We start from the raw sequence: 26,656 nt of genomic DNA, 5'->3' as shown, positions 1-26,656 counted from the left end.
CTGAGAGAGTGTGAGTCGTTTAATGGAGAAATGAGTTAGATTTGCTGCTGGAAGGTCTGTACCAGTCGAGACTTGTGCACCGTGTTCATCATCTCACACACACACACACACACACACACACACACACACACACACAAACACACACACACAATGCTTCCATTGCCCCACTGAGGCTGTTTGGTTATGTAAGGAAACAAGTGAAGTTGAGGTCGTTGAGGGTTTGAAATCTCCTCTCAGGCTAATTCTAATTGATAGAGCAAAATGCAGATAATTTGTTCTGCCTTGTTATTTGCCATCGACACTCATATCACTACAGTGCATCAGTGTCAGATAGTATCACTTGCCCTACAATGCTTCATTGCATTGTTGGCATCCAGTATTGTCCTGTTCTTATCCACACTTAATGGCTTTTAATGAATAAACTTGTACTTGACCTTGTATGAAATAATGCTCATGAAAATGATTGGAAGACTGCTTGTAGTAACTGATTGGTGGCTTGTTAAGTGCAATTGATTTTGACATTTTTTAGGATATTTTCCCATCTTTGACTGAGTTCAAATGGAAGAAAAATAGTTGTCACTATAACACAATGGCAACACAGCACAATACAAGATTAAAAGTGATTTGCGTAGCATTTAGTGGTTCTCAAAATTAAGACCACATTTGAACAGTATCTTCTAAGAGTATTTACCATCTGAAAGCTGAGTGAACAGTATCTTCTAGTAGTATTTACCATCTGAAAGCTGAGTGAACAGTATCTTCTAGTAGTATTTATTTACTATCTGAAAGCTGAGTGAACAGTATCTTCTAGTAGTATTTATCATCTGAAGGCTGAGTGAACAGTATCTTCTAAGAGTCTACCATCTGAAAGCTGAGTGAACAGTATTTAATAGTAGTATTTAACATCTGAAGGCTGAAGTGAACAGTCTTTTCTTTTAAAAGCTCAATGAAGTTCTACTGTATGTCCCATAGGACGTGAATGCGGCATATATGTAATTCCCAAGCATGGCTACTCCTCATTCCTAGCCATCTGCCACTTCCCACTTATTGCATTCATCTGTTCACCAATTGTGTAGAATTTCCTTCCTTCCAGAAAGAAATTGTTCACCATTTGAGAAATGTTACAACATACTGTGTGCTAGTATGAAAGTAAAAGTCACAGTTTTCTTCAGCCTTTTATCCAAAGGCTTACTGTTGGTTTACTTTGTTTGTGAAGAGATTAGAAATGGGTCCTATAAATTACAACACGCAACCAAAGTCAGTATGTCACCTGCATACTCAGAAATGTATTCATAAAACTCAATTGTAACCGCATTGCGGTGTGCAAAGTCTGCAGGTCTGTAATTTGAATTTAGTCACTTAAAGGAATAGTTCACCCAAAAATTAAAATTTGGTCATTATCTACTCATTCTCATGCCAGTACAAACTTGGGTGAGTGTTTTTTCTTCATACAACTTACCTGGAGTTCTTCAGGTTCGCTGCTGGAGGACTTTCTTCCAAACAATTGCAGTGAATGGGGAGCAGGACGTTTGGCTTCAAAAAGGGCAACAAATGTCCATAAAATTACTCGATAAAGCTTGTGTAGTATAATCCAATTCTTCTGACGCCTGACGATCGCTCTACGAGTGGAAAAAACTAAATTTGATCCATTATTTCAAGAAATTCGTATTTACTTCCGCATTACCAAACCTCACGAGATGCAGGTCGCGCACTGTCGCACACACAAACCTTGCGCGGCCACGGTGGCCTCGCGAGGTTTGGTAATGCGGAAGTAAATGCAATGCCGATCGACTCGAATTTCATTAAATAATGGATCAAATTTAGTTTTTTTCCACTCAGAGAGCGATCGTCAGGCGTCAGAAGACTTGGATTATACTACACCAGCTTTATGGAGTAATTTTATGGACATTTGTTGCCCTTTTTGAAGCCAAACGTCCTGCTCCACATTCACTGCAATTGTTTGGAAGAAACCTCCTCCAGCAGCGAGCCTGGAGAGTTGTATGAAGAAAAAACACTCACCCAAGTTTGTACTGCCATGAGAATGAGTAGATAATGACTGAATTAAAATTTTTGGGTGAACTATTCCTTTAACATGTTGACTTTTATACTGAAACACATTTTCACATGTAACATTTATTTCAAAACTACCGTCTGGCTAGAGCAGGTGGCATGTTATGCGCTTACGAGTCGCTTACGAATCGTGTAAACGATCAAACGGGGTGGCGATGGCGGCAAAACTGAGCCGGTAATTCACGTTTATCAGTAAGAAAACACTCACGCCACACTAACCGTGCCACTCAGTTTTATGATTAATTAACCCTTCCTATCTTCACTCATTTCTTCTCACAAAGTGACTGAAAAGAAACAAACCGAAAGGTAAAGCTGTAACACTGTTCACTTTTTAAAGTCACGTTTAACAAAAATCATTCCAGGAAGTTGAGAGTTGAAACCAACCAGGAACTATTTCATTATCTGAGCAAAACAAGTACAGAGAGAAGGAAAGGGATTGCCTGTGTGTGAGAAAGAGACTGAAAGTGTGTGTGTGTGTGTCACCTGAGCATGTGAGTCATTAGGCCTCATAAACACTCCTCTGGGTGTGTCTGATATGCACGCACACACACACACACACACACCAGAATCAGACTTTTTCTTTCTCTCTCTTTGTGTGTGTGTGTGCGTGTGTGTTTTCAAAGTAGGAGTGTGTGTAGTCTTATCAAGGTCACTTTCCTTTTGAAGCAGAGATAAATGAACACACACACACCAGAACCAGACTCTTTCTTTCTTTCTTTCTTTCTTTCTTTCACTTTCTTTCTCAGAAACACACTTGTGTCTCTCAGCCGCATGTCATAACATACCAATACAATATTTCACAAAGCCTCAAACAGCAAGCCTTGATTTTGTTTAACAGGCAGTGGTTGTCACTCCATACACACACACACACACACACACACACACACACACACACACACACACACAGTTAAACAGGTGCGAGCCACTTGTTTAACAGGTTAGTGAAAGCGGCAGATCTGGTTTTATTGGCAGATGGTGATAGAGAGACATAGAGAGAGAGAGAGGGAGAAATGTTGACTTTTAATGTTCTTTAAAAACATCACGCAACAAACCAGAGGAACTAAAATCCCCCCCACACACACACCCACACCCACACCCACACCCACACACACACACACACACACACACACACACACACTCACACAACGCAGACACACTCACAAAGCCTCCCTACTGGGTACAGTCAAACCAGTCATGAGTTTCTTCTCCTACCGTATTGCATTTCGCAGCTCCCAAACATTCAGAAATGTAACAATATAATTTCTTAATGAAAAATCCAGCTCAAATGACAGAAGTCTGGAATAATTCTTGTTGTAAAACGTGGATAACGGGACCTTGTTGAGTCAAAGGCAGCACTGACTGGCTCAGAGTTTGAAATGGGATTCTTACACAAGCCCCTGGAAATGGCACTTCTGCTTTGTTTTTCTGCCCGTTAGCTTAGCTACAACACTAGCTACTTTGCCGAGTACATTCAAGTTATTGTATTGTTATTGTAGTGATACAACTATCAGCAAAGTAACTGTCCACACCAGGGATTATTCAAGGCAATAATTGTCATTTAGGAGCCAGAATAGACTATTGTATGCATAGCCCACAGCGGTAATCATGTCAGTTTTGTTTTGCTAGCTAGCTAACTGGAGCAACTTCATTTGTTCCTACGACAGTAAACAAGTGAGCACTACTGCCACGTTCTGCCCTAGAGAAATTTGACTGGTCTGAATGATGACAGCCCACAGCATCTCCACCATTTTCTAACCAACTATTGTGTTTAAATTTCTCCAGACCTCCGTCGTTTGAGTCAGCTGGTGTGGCTATGCGAGATATAGGACCCAAACCCTGACCTTGACTTTAAACCAAACTCTGCCTGGCGAAACAAAAAAATTAGCAATTCACTTTATTCACACCGCGGCCACATTTGATTTACATCATACTCAGGTCTTTCGAAAAAAAATGTATGCTGTACACCAAAGTTATCCTTGAATATGGTGGAGACATGAGCGGATCTGGAGAGGGTACGAATCAAAGAGAACAGCAACTGGATTGATAGAACATCGATTGTGTTGATCCATATTGTAAGCCAGTGTTAGCTAACTTGGCTAATGTTGGCTACTTAATGTTGTTTACGTTATTTTTAAGTCTACACCACCTAGGTTGCATTATCCTTAAGTATTGTCATTAATGGTCAGTCTCTATGCTAACATTATGCTTCATACCCCTAGTGGCGCTTATTTGACAGTGTTTATGTTGGGTATGTCTGCTAACTAATGCTCACATTAGGTGACTTTATTTGGTTAAAACTGCCAGGTTGTTACTGTTAAAACTAGATAACTCACACAATTAAATTTAGTTGGGTTAGGGATAAATATAAAATGAAGTAGCTGACTGCTAACATTAGCTAACATTATGGATAGATGAATCGTACTGGTGTTAGCAGGTCTTACTTTCAACATCATGAATGTTCCCTTCAATCCAGTTGCTGTAGCCTTTAATTTGGACTTCCAGCTCTGCTCATCTCTCCACCATATCCAAGGATAATTTTAGTGTAGATTTGAATTAATTTCAGTGTACATTTTAATTTTTTGTTGATAAAGCATGTTGAAAAGGTAGGCATGGCCCACCGTACCAAAAGCCTTCTCCTGATCTGGGGAGATGGTACCAAAGTCCAGGTTACATTGTCCAGAAAGATCCATTGTGTGTCCAACATTGTCCAACATTGTAGGACTCAATCTGCTTCTTAAGCCTTTTAGCAAGGCACTTGGCAAGAAGCTGATAAATAATAGAAGGCATCAGATCTCCAGTTCTCCAGATGTTTAAGTAACTCAGGACTCCCTTCAAGGACAGAGAGAGAGAGCCAACATAATCCAGACTTAACACCCTATCTTTCTATGCTCATCCTCTCCTTCTCTCTCTTCTTTGTCTCCTCTGTCTTTTGCCTCTTTGTAAATTGGGTTTATGGTTGTTTGATGGGATTATCAAAACTTCGACTGTGTGTGTGTCTGTGTGTTCTTGTACTCGTCCTTATGAGGACGTCTTTTTCCTATTTTTTTCTCTATCTTCCTTTTTGTTTGTTTGTTTCTTTCTTTCTTTCTTTCTTTCTCAGAAACACGCACACACACACACACACACACACACACACACAGTGAAGTGTCAGGTGTTGAGGTTGAAATGAGGGAAATCCTCCATAAGAATGATTCTGTTGAAGGGTTGAAGGTTGAACCGTATTTAACCTGTATTTTGAACTGGGGTTAGGTTAAGATTAAGTTAATATAAGACAGTGGAATGTCTCCCTAAGTATAGTTTTGTGTGTGTGTGTGTGTGTGTGTGTGTGTGCTTGTGTCTTCAGAAATGACTCTTGGTGATGAATAGCGGATGGAAGATAAGAGAAACAGAGGAAATAGAAAAATGAGTTGACATTTGATTATTTCAGTCGCTAGCAGCGCACTCTCTCTCTGTCTGCACAGGAGTGTATGTATTCTCTCTTTCTCTCTCTCTCTCACTCTCTCTGTGTCTCTGTGTCTGTTTGTCTGTCTGTCTGTCTTTTTGTCTCTCTCTCTCTCTCTTTGACATTTTGACATTGACATTTTCAAGTCAGTCATCAGAAATAGATTAATAGAGTCTGTGTCTCTTATAAACTTTAAATATGACTTTTTGAAGTGGACTGATTCTATTGTGGGTGTGTGTGTTTAACTCTTTACAGGAAGGCATTTACTGTGAATTGTTAAATAGTTACTTCTTTGTTTTGCATTTACTTTTTTTTTTCTGTTGTGTTTTACCCGCTTTTAATTATGTTTCCTGTAACCCTTTCAGATTAACTTTAAATGAAAAGTGTGTTATAATAATAAAAATTATTCTCTCTCTCTTTTTTCAGTAATCGCCGACACCCTCAGAGTTTCCCCCCAGACCCCACCCCCCGTTGTCCCAGAAGGAAGTGACATCACGCTCTCCTGCAATGTCACCCGGCAGCTCACCCACCCCACTTACCTGTCCGTCACCTGGTCGCTAAGGAATGGAGCCTCGCCATTGGAGGAAATCTTAACATTTGGCCCTCAGGGAGGCGTAGTCACCGGGCCGAAGTTCACCCGGCGATATGCCGACGGAGGCGTCCGATTGGTCCCCGGGGAAAATGGAGTGTTTGGACTGGTGGTTTCCAGGGTGACGCCGTCTGATGAAGGGATGTACGTTTGCATAGGAAGGGAATGGACTCATGAAGATGGAGGGAAATGGAAGAATATCGTGGAGAAGAGAGGAGAGATGGGAGCTGTTACTGTTACTCTTACATGTAAGGATAAGAAAGAAGGAACATAGAAGGACATTAGTAGTAGCATTAGGTGTAGTAATAGTAGTAGTAGGCCTAGTAATAGTAGTAGTAGCAGTAGTAGTAGTATCAGTAGTATTGGCAGTAATAGTAGTAGCAGTAGTAGTAGTATCAGTAGTATTAGCAGTGGCACTAGTATCAGTAGCCTAGTAATAGCAGCAGTAGTAGTAGTAGTAGCAGCACCAGTAGTAGTAGCAGTAGCACTAGTATCAATAGTAGGCTAGTAGCAGCAGCAGCGGTAGTAGCAGTAGTAGTAGTAGTAGTAGCGGTATTAGCAGTAGTAGTAGCAGCACTAGGAGTAATATTAGCAGTAGTAGTAGTAGCAGCACTAGCAGTAGTAAGCCCATTGGGTTTTCTGCCTCTCCCTGCACTGTATATTATTTATCTTTGTCATTTGTGTATTTTTTTAAATTGTGCAAAAATAAAAATAAAAATAAAAACTAAAACTAGTAGCACTGGTATCAGTAGTATTGGCAGTAGTGGTAGCAGTCAAAGTAGTAGTATTAAAGATAATTTCCATACCGGGAGCAATAGAGGATCATCTCACTCTTGTTTTTTGATAAAGCAAGTTACTGTATATTCTTGGTTTTCTGTGCTACTGTGTTGGCTATGGAGTGAAGTTGGGAGAAAACAATAAGGGATGAAGAGAAGAAGGGATAGAGGGAGGAAGGGGACGTGGGAGACGACCCGCTCTGTTGTGTCCCGGTCTTTATTTTAATGGCAGCTTCTCTTCTGTTGCACTCTTTTCTGTCTTTTTTCTTTCCTCCGCTTTGCTCTATCCCAGGAGGCTCTTGACCCTCGCTCTGACTGTCTTTCTGTCTTTTTCCCCTTAGAGAGGCCCCTACACACACACACACACACACACACACACACACACATTAACACACACAAACACACATTCATTCATGGTGGTTGCTGTGGCCACCATATCTTCTATCTTTCTGGGTTACCATATCCTCTTAAGTGCTGGAAAACACTCAGTGGTTTATAATGAAACCAGAGATGAGACACACACACACACACACACACACACACACACACACACACACACACACGTCTACACACCTACACACACACACACACACACACACACACACACACACACGCACAGTCCCAGTCTCTAGCTCCATTGTGTCCCAGTCAGTTCATATTGACTTACAGGCTAGAGTAAAGAGGATGAGAAAAGTCAAACAGAGTGGGCTTTGTCTCTTTTGTCCACTTCCAGACACCATACAGGGACTCTTCCCCACATATTACTATCTAGGTTGTTACTGGAGACCATAGTTTGAAATCCATGACCCAGCCACCAGTTTGCAGAAACCCAGGAGAGACTGGGAATACGTTTTACTCGACTGTACTTGCATCAAACATTATACAGCTTGCTCTGGTGAAAGAATGCTTTGGGAAACACACACTTGAGCTGCAAATTCCTCACCAGCTCTGACATTTACAGATGTTTTTTTTTTTTTTTTATATTGTCTTTTAAATAAGTCATATATCTGTTCCATTCTTAGTAGAAACCCTTCAGGCTTACTTGTGATTTCTTTGCATCCCTTGGTTTTTAATCTAGTTGTTATTAGTTTTTTTTGATCTTCCTCTTTTCACTCATTTTTTTTCATTCTTATTCACCCGTTTTTCTCTTCCACCTCCTTTGGCGGGTAGGGTGACCTGTATATTCAGGCCCCAGTGTGCTGCTGCGTCCTGTATTATTCACCAGTATGGTGGCAGCTCCCAGTTACAAATGTGGTTACTGTGCCATCAGCGTTGCAACTATAGGCTAATTATTCAACAATAGTTTAAGTTTTTGTTACTCTCTACTGTCTTCCCCTGTTTTTCTGTCATTTTACCCATTTGATTTTGACTTTTTTTTTTTTGCACTGTTCAGAGCAGATGTCTGGTAATTTTTTCCAGTGTTCTGCAAAAGCACAGATTAGTTATTAAATGTTTTGAAACACTGTTAAACCTGCACTAAGCAATTTCAGACCCTGTACCCAATCCTGAAACTAACGTGTGCCATGTGGAGATTTCCGTGAGACGTAATGATATAAACAAATAGCCACACATGCGGGCCAGGTGTGTTGCTGATTTCTCCTCTTTTCTAAAGCTTGTTGTCAGGTTTGGCCTGAGTCGTAGCTTTTCCTTTTATTTTCCTTAAATGTCATGGTCTTCGAAAGGCCTGGTCCTGTGCGGCAGAGGATTTTTCCAAGGAAAGGGCTACCAGACACCGGGTGTCCAGAACAGCAAATGTCAAGGTTTTCATGAACTGGCTATAGGTTGAATCACTATTGTTCTATCAATCAGCGATAGAGAGTAGCAAAACTGACATTTAGTTGTTTTTTGTTTAAGGCTCTTACAAAGACTTTGGAAAAGACTCTGTGTTATTATAAAGATTTTACTGACACTCTTACTCTCTCTCTCTCTATCTCTCCTCCTTTAGCGCAGTCCCTTAGTGTCACAGCCTCCCCTTCCTCCTCCTCTTCCTCGCTCCTCTCCCTCGGAGACACGCTGACCCTCCTCTGCTCCGTTGCCGCCAACAACCTGCCCTCCCTCGCCCTGGAAGTGACCTGGTTGGCCGACGGTCGCGAGGTCATCACCATGGACCGCGGCGGGGTGGTGCTCTCGAACGCGTCCTCGAGCGGAGGGAAAGCAGGGGGAGGGGAAGTGGGGCTGGAGCGAACGGGGGCCGGGGAGTTCAGGCTGGTGGTGAGGGGAGTCGGCGGGGAGGACAGAGGGGTGTACTCCTGCCGCGTCCGGGCCTTCATCGAAAGAGGAGGAGGAGGAGGAGGGAGATGGTACATGGCAGCTGAGAAGATGTCCAACCCTGTGATGGTCAAGGTGGCGCAGATCAGTGAGTAACACAACAGCACATTTTACATTGCTATGTGTATCATTACCCTGCTGGTCCCACAACACCATTATAGGCTTGGGCGATATCCAAAATTTTATATTCCGATACTGTCCCACCAAAATATTGCGATATACAATATTATCTTTCCCGGGGTTTTTTTTTTATGTTATGGTATTTTATGTTATTTCTTCCAAATTACATCAAATTTCTAGCCTATAATAATAATTATTATTATTAACAGCCTAGAAATTTGATCTTGTTATTCAAGCATCAGAGAAAACAATGGTCAGTTGGTATAATTTGGTCATTCCTGCTATTTCCAGAAAAAACATTGTGAAAAAGGGAACCCACTTGAATTAATAAGACAAATTTTCACTTCAAGCATGATTATTTTTGTTTTTTTTACTATCATACCACTAGTAGCTTATAGGTCTATAAGTTTAAAAGCTTGAACAATTGTGATCTAAGCAACACACGGTGCCATGGCTGGGAGGGGTGGGGAACGTTTAAAAAAAAAATGTAATATATTTTTGTTATATTCAATATCGCAGGAAATATTGCGATATTCGATAATATTGAATATCGGCCCAAGCCTACATCATTACAAACACTTTTCACAACCAAGCTTTGTTCAAACCCACAGAACTTTATTTTAAGTTCTCGTCAAGATCCCAAGGTTTCCAAAGATACCAAATAAATCATGCTGAATTGCAGGGAAATGTGTATAAAATGGTGCACAAACATCTAGATTTTTTCCAATATAAGCATGCTATAGCTTCAATGAAGCGTTGGAACGAGCAGAATATGTATGTGACATTGTCATATAGTATGGAAAAAAAAATTTTTCTTACTTTGAAGCTACTTAAGAGGGAATTTAAGGGGAAACTCAGGGTACAAGGGGTTAACATCAATAAATCAATACCACATTAATTTTGAGAAATCAAAATTGCCAATTTTCTCGAGAAGATTAGCAGCCTCTACACTGTGTGTCACCACCTGTCATACTCTATAGAAGGTGACATCACCTAGCACCAAAGATCAACCAATAGCAGATGGCAATTTCAGTAGCATGCTTTTTATATTTAGATGTAAGGCTTTACACAGATTTGGGTTTTGGGGTTTAGTTACTCTTTAACTTTATCTGCATCCTCAATATGGAATGGGCTCCTGATCCTCTTCTTCAAGCACAAACAGAAGTATCGCTAGCGTTCTCTCGTCCATTTTTATTTTCAACAACTTTTTTACTTCTAGCTAACCACAATCTAGGTAGTTACACGGCAACGAGAATGATGTATCTCCGTTACTAGCGACGCTCACAGCTGCGCCTTGTGTCTGAGCAGCATAAAAATGTGTCCTATGTAATCACAGCCTTACTTCTGATTGGTGGAGTTGACTACAGGCTACTGTTAAATTACTTCTGATTGGCTGAGCTGATTGGCTGGCTCTTGACTTGCATACCCAAAATGCCAGCAATGTGGCAGGAACAATCTACGGTAGAATGATTGCAAGAACATGGAAGTAGTGTCAAAAAGTGTCTTCTGGCTGAGCTGTAGCAACAACAGAGGCTGCTTGTATTTCTTATTTATTTCTCAGTGGCAGAGCGGACAAACCCATCAACCCAAACACTCATCTGTCTCTGCTCAAAGATCAAAAATTCATAAAATGACGTGGGTCAGTCATTGTCTTTTCCCTTAAAAAAGTCTGTAGCTGGGGTTCCATCCAAGTGTTTCTATGTAAATTATAATGTATCCAATTATAATGTATCAAATTTTGATATAATTTTAAGTATTGCAAAAAGGTTTTTACGCTCGCTTGAGGTGGATACGTTTTTTGCCGACAAAGAAATAAATAGTGACAGAAATGCATTTGTTGAATAAATAAGTATGTTGTAATATCTGTCCACTAAGATCTACCAGACATGTATAAGGTGCCTGTTGTTGTTGTAATACCATTAGTTGGTGTATTAGAATATTGCAAAGTGAATTTCTTTGCTCTCATATTCAGATTAAAGTATGAAATAAGACCAGCACTGACACTAAATAACAATAACAACCTGCCCAACTCTAATAAATTCTTGAAAGACTTTTTTTTTCTCAGTTTCTCTTGACATAGGCTAGTTCTTTGTCTGAAGCCAAATTACTTGCTTCAGTTCAGCTGGTGGAAAATGCACCTAATTTGCAAAATTTCAAAAGTTTGCATAAAATTGGCTTCTCACTTGAATGAGAACATAACTGCTGAAGTCTGGGAGTAAGAAGTTATGCTGTCTTTGGCCAGATGCTGAATGTCATCATGAAGTACAAGCTGCTCATCGCGATTCACACTACACCATCAAAGGACTAGATATCAGATATTAGTTTTGCCTGGAGCTCTTAGCCATGATGTGTACAATTGAATACAATGAACGGTATGTTTTTTTAACTGCTAAATGGATGGTCAGTGGACAGTAGGGTTAGACTGCTAAATTGTTTAGCTGAGCTTTTGGGTCCATATTGGCCTTGTTGTTAAAAATCAGATATCGGTCGGTCAGTGTTGTTCACTTCTGATATGACTGATATGATGCAGTTTGATTGATTACATATTTAATGTAGTATTGATCAATACTACACTGATTTTCTAAGGGAAGACCTTAAAGGATAACACTGGTGTTTTTTAATGCATTGTTTACCGTCAACAAATCCTATGAAAATAACAAAATCAGCAATGCGTTTGCTCTACTCCCGTTACTTTCTGACTTCCCACGTACCGTTTTTAGCCATCAACCCGGAAGTCATTGCGTCCAATTGTAAGCTAAAAACCTTGAAATACAGCTCACAAAGACAAAGTTTCAATTTTAAAAATCGTTGTAGTTATTACCAAAACAAATTCAAATGGGAACAAATTCTTCATTACGCCGGGGACTATTTTCGGTGCTACAGAACTACTTTCCTGAGATCACAAACGTGTCTACAGCCGGCTTATTAAGTTGTTTGAGTTGGCTGGTCCGGTGCATCGTGATGATGAAATATGCTGCCCAGAGCAATGGCATGGCTCTTTGACGTGTTTTTAATCGTTTTTTTAATACAATGGAGTTCTATGGCTGCTGGGACATGCTTCAACATGGACAAGACTTGTTGGCAAAACAAAATCATTGCTGATTTTGTTATTTTCATAGGATTTGTTGACGGTAAGCAATGCATTAAAAAACACCAGCCTTATCCTTTAACTTGAATTGATTCTGTAATGTGATATTTTGACCAAATTCCACACGATGCAACATATCACATGAGATTGAACAGATCAGATTCTTGGGGTTTCAATGGAGATTACTGGGTTTCAATGGAGAGTTTTAGTGTCCCATAGTCTAGATGCTGTTTCAGAGGCTTTTCCACCCTGACAAGAATACAATTCTGGGGGAACATTGAGTACTTGTCATTTTTTTGGCATGAGCATGGTGAAATTTAAAGATGGCATCGTATAGTGTGGTCACTAAATCTGCCATTGCCTGAGAGTTAAATAAAAAAAGTAAAGTACTAAGGATGCTAAGGATATGCTGTTGTAAAGACTTAAAATTTCAGATACGTTTGTGTAAAATGTGAATGTAAAGGAATGCGTGTCCTGTTAACATATTATTTCATGAGGTCGGGAAATGTACTGGTGCTGGGCCGCCACAGACGAATCTGGAGTCTCAATGGGAAACTCTGTAATCCTCTAGTCGGCCTGTCGGCTCCTGCTGCGAGGACGATTGATTAGTCATGCCTGTCCTGCGCTCTGCTAACTCTGGGTCTGCTGTTAGAGTGTGTGTGTGTGTGTGTTATTCTGATCCTGCCTCTAAAGAGCAGTGGTGTCAAACACACTTGACACAGCAATCAATAACTGTCACGGTGGGTGGTCTCTCTCTCTCTCTCTGTCTCTCTCCCTTTCTGTCTATCTCTATTTCTGTCTCTCGCTCTCTGACTCTTTCTCTCTCTGGGTTCTACTTTTGTGAATCAATGGTAAACGGCACGGCAGCTGATTTTTGATAATTTTGAGGCGCATGGCACCACTATGTCACCGTTTGAAAGAGGGTTGTGTAGAAGGAATACATTATGAGTAGGGGTGGTAGACCTGCCACAAAAGCTTCTCCCAAGAGGAAACAACTGATGTCCTTGTGCAGGAGATGCAGAATCATTCAATCAATCATCAAATTAAATTATCCTGGGGGTGTCCTTAGTGGTCTAAGGTGCATACCACATGAACGTGATGTCCTCGGTTCGAGTCCAGCCCGGGACCTTTGTTGCTCTCTCTGCCATCTTTCCCGGTCTCTCTGTACTGTGACCATCCAATGAAGCAGAAATGCTAAAAAATAATCGTATTAATTGAATTAGCTTACGAGGAGATGACACATTTGGTTACAGTGTTGCTCTGGTTGTAGACGAACTGTTGCCAAATGTAGGAAACAGCTCAATGATATTAGGCATACTGACAGTTCTATGTTGGATGACAATCATTCACACCACAGCCACATGTGTAGTCGGAATGAAAGATATATCGTATTTCTTCCTGCTTGAGGGATTTATATCAAAGTCAAATCAGCCAACATATCATCCACAGAAAGGGTTGTAATTGCCATTGACCTGATCTGAGCAGGCGGGAGACACAAGCACCAAAATTGCACTGCACTACTTGATCATTACTGAGGGTGTTTTCACACTTAGTCCATTTCAGCCTCTCAAGTGAACTCAGTCCAATGATTCAGCAATTTTTCGTGCATATGTGAACGCACCAAATGAACTCAGACCCTCTAAAGCGAACCGAACTCAGACCCCAGGAGGTGGTCTGGTCTGGTCCGCTTTGTGGTCCGATTGATTCCAATTAAAAAGAGAGCTGAGTCCTCTTGCAAGCACAGAGAGGACTGAGTTCATATGCAGGTGGTTCAATTTTTGGTTCACTTAAAAAGGACCAAGTTCGGTTCCTTTAAAAAGAACTATAGAACTAAAAACTGCAAAGATAGACCTGCAGGAAGTCAAGTGGTGGGGTGAAACCTAAGAAATGAGTCAGAGTGGGGGGTCTCCCCTCCCCCATCAGCCCGGCAGAGCATGATACTCTTAATCTCAGGGTCGTGGGTTCAAGCCCCACGTTGGGTGCACTGTTTTGGTTTGAAAGAGAGGAACTGAGTGGAGAAAGACGAATGGAAGGAATTGTTTGTACCGATCAGAAAGCCAGCTGTTGTCACGCCTGAACACTTGGATTTAAAACAAACTCCAAGTCCCAAATCTTAATGAATGGAACGGGCTTTAATGAATAAATAAATACTTGTTACATAATTGCTTTCAGTTCAGCTACAGTACCATATTTATTCCTTTTGGGAATGCCCAGGAAATGTTTTGGCTTGCTAAAAGTTTATCATGAAGTGCAAGTAACATTTTACTTTATGGAATTAGGAATGATTAGTCTTTTTTTTTTTTTCTTCTTCAGTAAGCCATGGTATTTGCAGGATAAAAGACTATAAATGATTTTTATGGACTCTGTTTTGCTTTACTGGTTCTTGGCCACAGTGTTGTCTGTGAAATTAATTTAATAAACACCTAAAAAGTGCATTATCCCTTCCATGATATTTTGGAATGGATGGATGCCACAGAATACTGCCATCAAAAGCAAATCAGAACAAAGCATTTTGGAAGCATTTATGCTTGCGAAACATCAATATTTAATGGATATTCAACTAATATTTCATCAAGCCATAAATACTGAGCATGTTTTGACACATTTTGCACATATGGTACATATGTAGCCAGTGTAGAAGTGCAGTTTTTTACTGCGTGCTTGCTTGGCAATAATTCAATTTTATTGTTTATTGTCTCAGTAGAATCACATTGTGATGAAACAGTGATATTGAGTAATGATATGTGACGATACATCTGTTGTCTAAATTAATGATAAAAATTCTGATCTCTCAGGAAATTAGATCTGAAACAGATTAGGGAATATTATTTGAAAATTGCAGAGTTATATTGTATTTGCATTAGCATGCAGTTCAATACAATGAATATCAGTTTGATAATTTAACATGTGGTTTTGTTAGCAGATGTTATTATGGAAATATTTTTTTATGGTTACTGTGATCTTAATTTTGTCCATATCACCCAGCCCTATTTTCTTCAAAGTCATCAGAGAAGAAATCAGTAGCTGAGAGAAAAGTAAAAAAAAAAATAAGCCAAGCTACCAAAAACAAAAAGAAAGTGTCCTTGCATGCATACTTTGCTCAGCCCAACTTGAAAGTATGTGTGTAGGTGTATAGAAAGGATGGATTAAAAAGGGGAATGGATTCAGGGGGGCCCCATGCTTGCCTTTGCCTAGGGCCCCCAAATCATTAAGTCCGCCCCTGCTTTACTGTAGAATGAAGTGTCATCTACAGTGTTTGTCAAGCATTGGATTGAGACCCAAATGTGGGTCACAGGATGATAAAAATGGGTTGCCAACTTAGTGAAGTTAAAGTTCTTTTAAAACATGAGTCCCAGTTGAAAACCTTTTCAGTAGCAATGCAGGATCGATGCAGGATTGGGGACTGTTGCCATGGCTACCAATGTAGTTGTAATACAGGATAGGTGCAGGATGGAGGACTGTTACCATGGCTACCATGGAGGGGGACGACACTGGCTGGCCAATATCTGATGTTTAATAAGAGGCAAATATCGGCCCCATATATCTAACCGCAGTAACCGGCATCTGTAAAGTGTTTTTGAACGTTTAGCTTCACTGTTTGCTGTTCTTCCTGGTTTCTTTCATTGTTGTTGTTGCTGTGACCTCCCTGCTCTGTTCTGTTGGCCATACCCACATGACACACCCACAACAAATGAATTACGCCCCAAAACGTCCCAACATCATTGAAAAGTTGATTTGAAGGTAAACAGGGGATTTAGGTATGAACACACAGCGATACAGAAGACGCAATCTGATAATACAGCATATATTTTATTGATTTTAATGTCAAAAAGTTGCATAGTGCAGCTTTAGGAGTTAAATAGTTGAAGATGAAACTTTTAGGACATTGAGTAATTTATATCAGGTAACATTTTTCCCCCTCAAAATAGATTGTTGCCATACAAAACAATGGAAAAAATATACTTAAGGTGTCAAGAGAGTATATAAATCCAGGTCAAGGCACAACTGAGTTAAATCTAAAATGGATTTATAGCATTTTGAAATGAAACCCTTCAATTATGAAACCTCATGTCAACAATCTTCCGTTTTTTTTTTTGTTGTTGTTTTTTTACTATAGTTGACATCTGATATTGTCTTGAAGCCTGCATACTATAATGTCAATAGGAGCCTTTAGTTAAAATAACAGCCATCTCTTCTAGATACATAGAAGGTTCTGGAAGCCTTGAGGATCCATGTTACATTTACAAATACCAAGCAGGCTCTCTGGACACACACACACACACACACGCATTAAAACACACACCAGCGAGTTAGCATGGCACTACAGTTGAAATATCAAGGAGGTTGTGTGAGATTTTGGTAATCTTCAGTAGCTGATGTGCGTGTGTGTCTGTGCGTGTGTGTGTGTGTCTTTATGCGTAGTTTTAGATTCATGTTTCATGTATGTATGTCTGAGTGTGTGTGTGTGTGTGTGATTGTGAATACATGGGAGTGATGGTGCACACATGGCATCTGCATGCCTGCAAGTGTGTATGTATGTACGTGTCTGCTGGGCATGGTTCCAGTGTGTAAGAGAGCGAAACTAGGTCTGTTGTAGGCTCTCCAGAGACACACACGCACACCTACACACACACACACACACACACACACACACACACACATTTCAAACACGTTCTGTGTTTGTGTGTGTCCCCCCCACACACACACACACATAATGAATGTGTAGAGCTCTGCTCACTGGTGGAACTCCTACATTTTGGCCTGGGGCTATACATTCCTTCACACTGTGCCTGCTGACACACACACACACATACACACACACGTGCACACATGCATGTACACACACACGCAGCATGAGAGAAAGAGTTTCTAAATGACTTTATTCAGTATAAAGAGTGTGTGTGTGTGTGTGTGTGTGTGTGTGTTCAACCAGTCAGTTCTTATTCTATTGATGTGTGGCCTTGAGGGTGCCCTCTCTTCCCACAATGCTTTGCTACAGGCGCAGCCTACCAGGAAGCACAAAAAGAGTCAGAGAACTTGTTTAGGGACTCCCCATGGCGGGAGCGCGCACACACACACACACGCACGCACTCACTTTGCGTGTGTGCGTGTTGTGTCAGCTGGAATTGTTGTCAATGGAGCCACTTCTATTTCACAAAAACTTTTTTTCACATTTTTTTTTTCAAAACACAACAGATGATTTACCATAACAGATATAATGTGTATCCTTTAACATTGTATAGATAAGGTTCTTTGCTCCATTTATTTTGTGTTTGTGGCTGGTTATTTTGCTGTTTCACCCAATTCTTAGACCATTTTCAGTCCAAAAAACTAGGGTTCAGCTGGTTTTGGTTTTTGAAAACTGATGCCAATATTTTTGTATTGAAGCTGCAGATAGCTGACGTTTTGTGCCAGTGCACGCTATCTTTAAATTTGACCATTTTCAAGTCCAAAAATGAGAAAATAAGGACAAGTGTTCAGTGTTTCCCCCACAATTGTATTCCTGTCAGGGTGGAAAAGCATCTGAAACAGCATTTAGACCATCATGGGACACTAAAACTCTCCAGGTTACTAATACTACTACAAATAAAAATAATACAAATGTTTTTGTGCATACATGTGTGGAATTTAATCAAAATGTCTTATCAATTCAGGTTGAGGACTTCCCATAAACAATCAGTGTAGTATTGGTCTATTCTATAATGAATATTTAATCAATGCATCATATCCATATCCATATCTATTTTTTAATAGAATGCCAATATTGACCATATATATCACTTTAATATGGGGGCCATTGTGTGCCAACACCTCAAATAGGATAATCAAGCATTTAAATAAATACATTCATATTCTTGTGGAAAAATTTATTGAGTGGGTACAAATAACTTTTTTTTTTCTGTATACTTAATCTTTTTCTGTTTTTATTCACTATTTTGCTCACAAATCACAGCTGAAATCCATGTTATGTTTTCCAATCATTTTTAGAAATCTCCCAGTTTGAGCATGTGACCTTTAGGAAGAGTCTGTTGTTTGAACTGTAACTTTATATATTTATTGTATTTGTTCTGATTAAAAGCACTGGGCGCTAGGCTTGAGCTGAGATTCGACTCCGCGATATTTTGCGAATATCACGATATGTTCCGCGGTGGAGAGAGAGAGAGAGAGAGAGAGAGAGAGAGAGAGAGAGAGAGAGAGAGAGAGAGAGAGAGAGAGAGAGAGAGAGAGAGAGAGAGAGAGAGAGAGAGAGAGAGAGAGAGAGAGAGAGAGAGAGAGAGAGAGAGAGAGAGAGAGAGAGAGAGCTTTTATGAGGAGCAAAGTTCAGTGTGTGTGGCTGTGGTCAGCTTTCCTTGTTTTACCTCAGAGGACCTTCCCTATGAAGAAAAGATTTACTGTTAAGGATAGGTTTACCTGTGCATGTGTGTATGCACATGTTAGTCGTCTTGAAATGGTGGTCAGTGCTGAAGTTCCGCCCTTCTGTTATGGACGAACTTTTTCTCCAGGGACAACAAAAAAGAGGAAAAGATGGAAAATGATCGATAACGCAAAATTAAAAGCAATTATTAATGTTTCTGCGGGTCCTTAAAAAGTCTAAAATCCAATAATCTGAATTTTAGGCCTTAAAATGTCTTAAATACGATTTTGACAGGTCTTAAAAATTGATTGGATTATGAAGTTAACGTTACTTTTATAAAGTTGCATTAACTTCAGTCTCGCTTTTAAATGTGTTTTTGGGAAAAATGTGTATTGATCACGCTGTAACAAAACTACAAAACGAAACCAACATGGAACCAATAACGACTAATGCAAACTGTGCAGCCCGATCAGAATTTATCGGAGCACACCCAGCTAGTGTGTGGCGATGTGGTGTGTGGGCTAACGTTACTTTCATCTAAAATGGGCAAGTGCAAGTTCAACAAGATCTGGCTCGAGAACAGCGAATTTAGTGCTTGGTTGAAGCCGGTTGAAAACACATTTGAAGCCCGCTGCACCTTGTGCAAGAAAACGCTGAAATTAGGAATGTTGGGTATAAAGGCATTAGAATCGCATGGGAAGTCTGAAAAACATAAAGCCCCCGTAAAAAGCCAGCAGCAAACGCCTGCCATCACCCAATATTCTGGTTTCACATCGGGAGCATCAAAGTCCGGCCCCAGCGCGACCCATGCAACTCCTGCAACTCCGGTAAGCGACCTCCGGACAGCGTTTGGATCTACGCCAACATTAAAAGCGGAGGTGCTCTGGACTTTACACGTGATCTATAATATCCTATAACGCAATAAACAATAAATATAATAAATAACTATGTGTGTGTGAGCTGATAGGGATTCACTGACTTCCTCACGGACACTTTGGTTTTTTGCTGACATGGGGCACAAATCATCTGGTTTAAGGATGGTGTCTTTAACCACTAGTCCATCCTGCTGCCCCAATATTTATTGTTATTTATTTATTTATTTATTTATTGTTAAAAATGCTCATATCCTTCGTACTTTTTTTTGCCAGTATGGACATGAAATAGGTCTTAAATTGCATTCATAATGGTCTTAAAAAGGTCTTAACAAGTCTTAAATTTAACTTGTTGAAACCTGCAGAAACCCTGAATGTTTAAAAGGATAGGAGGTAACTTCTGACATAATGGATATGATGCAGTTTGATTGATTACATAGTAGTGGGTAGTTGTCATATTATCATCATCATTGTGGGTTTCAGTGTGTTCAGTTTTTGGCTTTTCCACCCAGACAAGTGAAGTGAAGTTTATTTGTATTGCACATTTTCATACAAATGCAGTTCAAAGTACTTTTACAGAGTAATCAAAAACAGTAAAAGATTGAAAACAAATAAAGAAAATGTAATTAGAAATCAAGTTATGGTGAGATTTTTCTTCTTCTGCATTCTGGATAAACTAGGATTGGGAAGTGATTGATAGTTTTGCTTCCGAGGGTTCCTCTTATTATGCATTCAAGAAAGTTTCTTTATTTGTTGAGGTGGATTCTCATGGGCTTTGAATGGACTATTCCATTCAGTATATGTAGGTCCAGTAGTCCAGCCCCTTACTCAGAACTCAGCATGTCTTGTGGCTGCATTGCATTCTGGTCCATTGAGGCTACTGTGGGTGGAGAAATTGGTCTCTCTGCCTCTTCTACGATGGATTTCTCCCTGTATGATTGTTGAACGTTGGTGTAAAGTAGAAAGAAGCCCTCGCTCTTTGATTCTGAGGGACTGACACCAAACATGTCCGTTTGTAGTTAACTACACCACCAAACAACAAAATGGAACCACTGAGCTGGCTAATGGTAGGCACAGAAAAATCATAAATGGGATATGTTGCCCTTATTTTGAAAGGACAGACAGTGAGTCAAATGGACTCTCACTCTATCCACACACGCTGTCAAAAGGCATCACTCACGCATGGCAAAAATGTTCACAGAAATTAAAAATCACTTTCCTCCTAATTAAGCTTATTCATGCCACCCTCCATTTTATTCAAATCAGGCCTACTTACAACTGAATTACATTAATTTATGATTCTTCTCCTTAAAAGACCCTGTCCTCATACAGTGTAACTTCCATCAGTTTAATTCCACTTCCTATGATGTATAGTATACATTTATGTTGTAAATTGTTTATGTAAGGCTGGAAATGGTGGATAAACCCTATAGCTTGAAATAAAAAGGTAGGTAAGCCCTCCATTACATCCCTGGATAGGTGTTATAGACAATGTTAGCCAAAAGGCCAAATTAAAAAAGGTAAAACTGATACACACACTGCTCTCATGCCTCATGGTAAAAACAGGAAAACAGGCGTCTTGATGCTGAAATGAATAAATGCAGCGAGTGCGATGCAGATGAAAGCAGTTTGTTGTGTTATTGACAATGACCTATTTTTTCCTCCCGCTGCTTCCTCAAGCCACAGACTAATAGAGCTTTCTTTCTTTCTTTTTAAAGCTTTTTTTTTGTTTTTTTTTACAGTTTCTGCTTTGTTTAACACTAGGGTGGATAATGTCAGGACGAGCGATAAAGGCCACGCATCAAACCCAAACGGTCGTCAGTTCGTGACATGAGGTCAACGACATCGCCGATGTTGATTTTTCATATTCACTGACACCCAGAATCAGAAGGCTTCTTCCAGACAGTATTATATATAGAGACAGTGCACTCTATCACTTTTGAATGAGAAAATCCGTAACACTAAAGATAGCGGCTCTGACAACGTAAGACGTGTTGTCAGGGAAAGTGGCCGATTGACACACCTTTGTGTGTAAATCATAAAGAAAATCCGCCAATCATACTTTGAGGTATGAACTTCTTTTACAGCAACTCACACAAGTTGGGGGCAACATCAACCAAATGTAAATCAACAAACATTTATGTTGTCGAACAAAAGTAATTTATTACATTATCACAAAATGGTACAAAAGTTGGTACAAATGTTCTATAAAGTCTGGTTAGCTCAACACTATTTGTAGCAACTGTCCAATCGATGAATTCATTCATTACAAATGTGTTTAAATGAAACAGTTTCTTCGATTCCACAGTTTGGAGTCGAGAGTGCAACAGGAGTCGACTCTAATTCCCTTTATTTGTAGAATCGATTCTCACAATCGATGTGATGGAATCAGAGGTGGGGACTCGAGTCACATGACTTGGACTCGAGTCACAGTTTTAATTGCTTGAGACTTGACTTGATGCATGAAGAGAAGACTTGAGACTTGACTTGACTTGGGTTCTGCTGACTTGGGACTTGACTTTGACTTCTGCTTTGATGACTTGAAAAGATTTCTAAAGTCTTGACAAAAGATCTTGGCCCGGATCTACTAAACGTTTGCGCCAGTGCAAATCGCATTGCGGGTGCTAAAACCTTGTTCTCTGCACAGCGCATTTTGCGCCTGAAATTATGGGTTGATCTGGGTGCGCCTTTTTTGCGGTTTGATATAATTGCATATGCATTTGTGGGTGTTCCAAGGGTTGAAGCGCAAAATTAAGGGAGGGTTTTATGGAAATTGACAGAGGACGTGATTCATCAAGAGGCGGTGGCCATTAACACCTGTTGATTGCGCACGGAATTTAAGACCTAGGAAAATCATGTCTTATCATTTTGCGCACAGAATGGCTCCAACGAGACTGTCTCTGGAACCGGCTCTAAGATCAAGGTGACACAGTCATCTACGCATCATAACATGTAGACATTAGATCGCATCCCTATTATAATTCCAATCAGGTTTAAACAGGTATGCTGATTTAAAAATACACCATTTACGCATCATTGGCAGAGTAGCAGAATGCGCACTCAATATGCAGACTATTACCTAAATATACAAAAAGGAAAACGCACACTCGCACACTCTTCTCTGGATTTGCTGACGCTTATTATGAGCCAATATCTGAGCGGCATAGCCTTGATGTAAACAATGCAGCTAAAACATGTGTGCGTTATAACCTCTCCGTGGAGAGGTGTGTGCGGCTTCATACCTTCACCAGGTCTCCATCCCTCCCACACTGGCACCTGTGTCTCAGTCAGGCTGCTGCTGCTCCTCCAAGGGAGTTAAAGCTCCTCTTTGGCTTTATTTATGGTAAGCATTTTGGATCACCTCCTCATATCATTCCAGCGCTTTTACCTCTGCTAAATCGCGCTTGTGGTGCCCAACTGAATTCACTTTATTTGTTATATCGTTCCAGAGTGACTTTTTACGCACAAGTAAAACATCTCTTCTTTGCAGCTCTTTGTGGTTTTCTCTGCCACCAACACTTCCAGCTCCACTGGAGAGAAATTTGCGTTTCTTTTGTCCATCATTACTTTGCTGCAAATAGACTATTGTGCGCATTGTTTGGCCCTTATATTTGCGCAGTCGCAATTATAATTAATTATCTGCGCCTCCGCTCATTTGCGTGCGCTACTTACTAAATACCATGCGCTGGCAGTACAAATTTCACCCGCAATTGCTTTTGTGCTGCGCATGGAATTACGACATGTTAGTAGATCTGGGCAGACGACTGAATTTAAATTCTGTTTTCTGAATTTGTATGGAATGATTGAATTTATTGAAGTTGAAAAAGAGATAGAAATCAAACTCATGATGCTCTTAACAAGTTTTTATCCTATTAAAACCATATTGCATTGAAAAGTCCTAGATATTTAGTTTTCTTTAAGATATTAAATTGATACTGGACTCTCGATTTGTTCTGACTTGACTTGCTGTTCTACATTAAGACTTGAGACTTGACTTGAGACTTGACATAAATGACTTGGACTTGACTTGGACTCGACTTGGTAATCTACATGTAGACTTGGGACTTGACTTGAGGCTTGTGCCTCAAGACTTGAGACTGACTTGGGACTCGAGCAAAGTTGACTTGGTCACACCTCTGGATGGAATCAAGAATCAACTCTTTTGGAGTCGACTCTCCATCCTTACCGTAAACCGGATTTGTCTCGAATGTTGTAATCTCACTATTTCGTGAAGCAGTGGATGGCACAAAAAATATGTTTTTCTGTGCCAACAGTGTCCTTTGGAACACAATTTAACACTCCATGTTGTTAACAATTCATCAGTGTTCCTAAATATGTAATGCAAATGATTGTACATATGTCAGAACTTTAGATATAGACTCCCCATTCAAAGAGATAGGAATCTTGTCTTGTTAGTCACAAACTTACTGTCCTGACTACTGACTACTGACTTTGGCTCTTCAAGGGTTCTTTGGTTCTATGTAGAACCCCACCAACTTGTTCAAAGAAAACCGTATGAGTGTGAATGAGCGTGTGACCTTTAGGAGGAGGGAAACATCTGTTGTTTGAATTGTCACTGTAACTTTATTTCTTTATCGTATTTGTTTTGATTAAAAGCACTGGGCACTAGGCTTGAGCCGATATTCAATAATATCGAGTCTGCGATATTTTGTGAACATCGTGATATTTTCCGCGGTAATGAATATCATACAGTAAGATCAAATGGTAAGATCAAATTTCTAGAAATTTGATGTAATTTAGGGTTCAGTCAACCTTATCTTAGCAATAAAGGTGTAAAAATCTGAGACGTCCCACCAGTATCTACTAACTGGAAAATCTTTCCAGGTGATTTTCTGCAGACGTTTGTGTCGCTCCTGGTTTAGAACTGTTAGGGCAACAATGACATGGACTTCACTTGAGGAGAGAGAGGATAGAAACCAGCTTGGCTTTCATTCTGGATAAAAAAACGCTCTTGGATTGCGGAGACAGGAGGACGGAGAGGCAGAACAAAAAGAAACAAGCAGAATAGAAAGAGAAAGAAGGAACGCAGGGATTTAAAATAGGGCTGGTCGTAGATTTCAGATTAGGAGAGGAGGGGAAGGGTGGATAAAGCGTGTAAGTGCAGGGCGATCTGAAAGAAAAGGAGAGAGAGCAAAGAAAAGAAACTTGAGTCATTTCATTCATTCATTGCCTTTTGTTGAGCGATTGTTCGTGGATCAATAGCGAAGCTTTAGTTATTGTGGACCAGTTCTTTTACAGATTTGGTTCACAGTAGTGCCAGACAGACATATCAGTAGGGCTGCCCCCTAATAGTCGACCAAATGTTAGTCGATGAGAAGAGTCTTAGTCGACCAAGTTTTCATTGGTCAGTTAATTGCAGGAAAAAAAACCAAACCCCCCCCCCCCCCCCCCCCCCTCAAACTCCATTCGTTAAAAAGTTATTAGACCAGGGTTGCCAACTTTGGGTACCTGGCTGGAGTGAGATTTTGATGTCATCAAACTACAAAGCAAGGAATCTCTGTCTGTCGGTCTGTCGGTCTGTCGGTCGGTCGGTCGGTCGGTCGGTCTACTTCACACTTGGTGGGTGTATTGCTGGGGACCCAAGGACGTGCAGTGTCGGATTTGGTGCCATTTGGACACGCGACACGTTCAATATTAATAAACTTTGAATAAACAAGCGAACAGCGCTCTGTACAGCAGCGGGGCTCAAATCAAGCGACTGATAGCCTACGCCTATTGTGTGTTTTTTTTGGGTGAACCAGAGTGTATTTCACCGGTGTTTCTGACCGCGAGAAGCCGTGACTTGGGTGTGTTTTTTCCCGTGAACCAGAGTGTATTTCACCGGTGTTTCTGATCGCGAGTAGCCGCAATTTGGGTGTGTTTTTTCCCGTGAACCAGAGTGTATTTCACTGGTGTTTCTGACCGCGAGAAGCCGCGACTTGGGTGTGTTTTTTCAAAAAATATATATTTAAATAATTCAATTAATATCATAAATGTGCAACGACTAGTCGACTAATGGCTTGAACTAACGACTACTAGTCGACTAGGAAAATCTTTGGTCAGGGGCAGCCCTACATATCAGCATACTCATATTTGTCTAAATACTTGTAATAATTATTAATACATAATAAGAAGAATACTTATCATGATTATTATTATTATTGTTATCCTGGGTTTCAATGGAATTTTAGCATTCCATGATGGTCTAAATGCTGTTTCAGAGGCTTTTCCACCTTGGCAAGAAGAACATTCTAGAGGAAACACTGAATACTTTTTTTTCATGGAATTTGAATTTCCCCCCCAAATTTTGGCCCAAGAGCAGCTTCAATCCAAAAACCTCAGTATTGGCCTGTAGAAACCGCTATCGATCGAACCCTATATACAGTACGTGGTAATCGCACCTGAGACGGTGATGTGTATTTGTGTTGCTCTGCTAAATAAGGCAACATTTCAACGTGAGAGAGAGAGAGGGAGAGAGAGAGGGAGAGAGAGGCACATGGCTAATTGGCAGGGAAGTTTGAGTCGCAGAGGAAGCGAGACATATTCTCACTGATCAAAGTCTGTGTGTGTGTGTGTGTGTGTGTGTGTGTGTGTGGGTTTCGCAGCAGATGGTGACAGTGCATGACTCAGACAATGTGACGTCCAAATGACATGACGCAGACCGCCCCCCCCCCCCGCCACACACACGCACACATACGCTATGATACAGTATTTCCTGGTGTAGGTGTGTTTTGGTGAGTGCTGTGTATTGGCATGCCAACGCATTTCTGTGTGTGTCGGTGACTAGTTGTGTATATACATACATGTCAGAGTGTGTGTGTGTGTGGGATATCTCACTGTTAGGCAGGTGGAAGTCTGTGTGTGTGTGTGTCTGTGTGTGTGTGTGTGTTTCCTGTTCAGTGAAGCGTAAAGGTCCAATCTGGATGTCTGACTGAGAAGACCTGCCTCACCACCTACATACACACACACACACACACACACACCTACACACACATACACAAACGTACACACACCTACGCCTACACACACACACACGATTAACGCTGGATACACACCTCACCTCACACATTTAACGG

The 26,656-nt window shown here is 40.5% G+C and overlaps 1 protein-coding gene across 1 annotated transcript in view; it reads left to right on the top strand.

The window, feature by feature from the left end:
* Positions 1-26,656, top strand: part of ptgfrnb (prostaglandin F2 receptor inhibitor b) — an 88,153-nt gene that overhangs the window by 14,046 nt on the left and 47,451 nt on the right. Inside the window, exons 4-5 of the mRNA XM_071913889.2 lie at positions 5,939-6,349; positions 8,823-9,233. Coding sequence (XP_071769990.2) covers positions 5,939-6,349; positions 8,823-9,233 — 822 coding nt within the window. The remainder of the gene's footprint in view (positions 1-5,938; positions 6,350-8,822; positions 9,234-26,656) is intronic.

Source organism: Centroberyx gerrardi, chromosome 21 (assembly GCF_048128805.1).
Source record: "Centroberyx gerrardi isolate f3 chromosome 21, fCenGer3.hap1.cur.20231027, whole genome shotgun sequence".
In the NCBI taxonomy this organism is placed as follows: domain Eukaryota; kingdom Metazoa; phylum Chordata; class Actinopteri; order Beryciformes; family Berycidae; genus Centroberyx; species Centroberyx gerrardi.
This window is presented reverse-complemented; position numbering and strand designations above follow the sequence as displayed.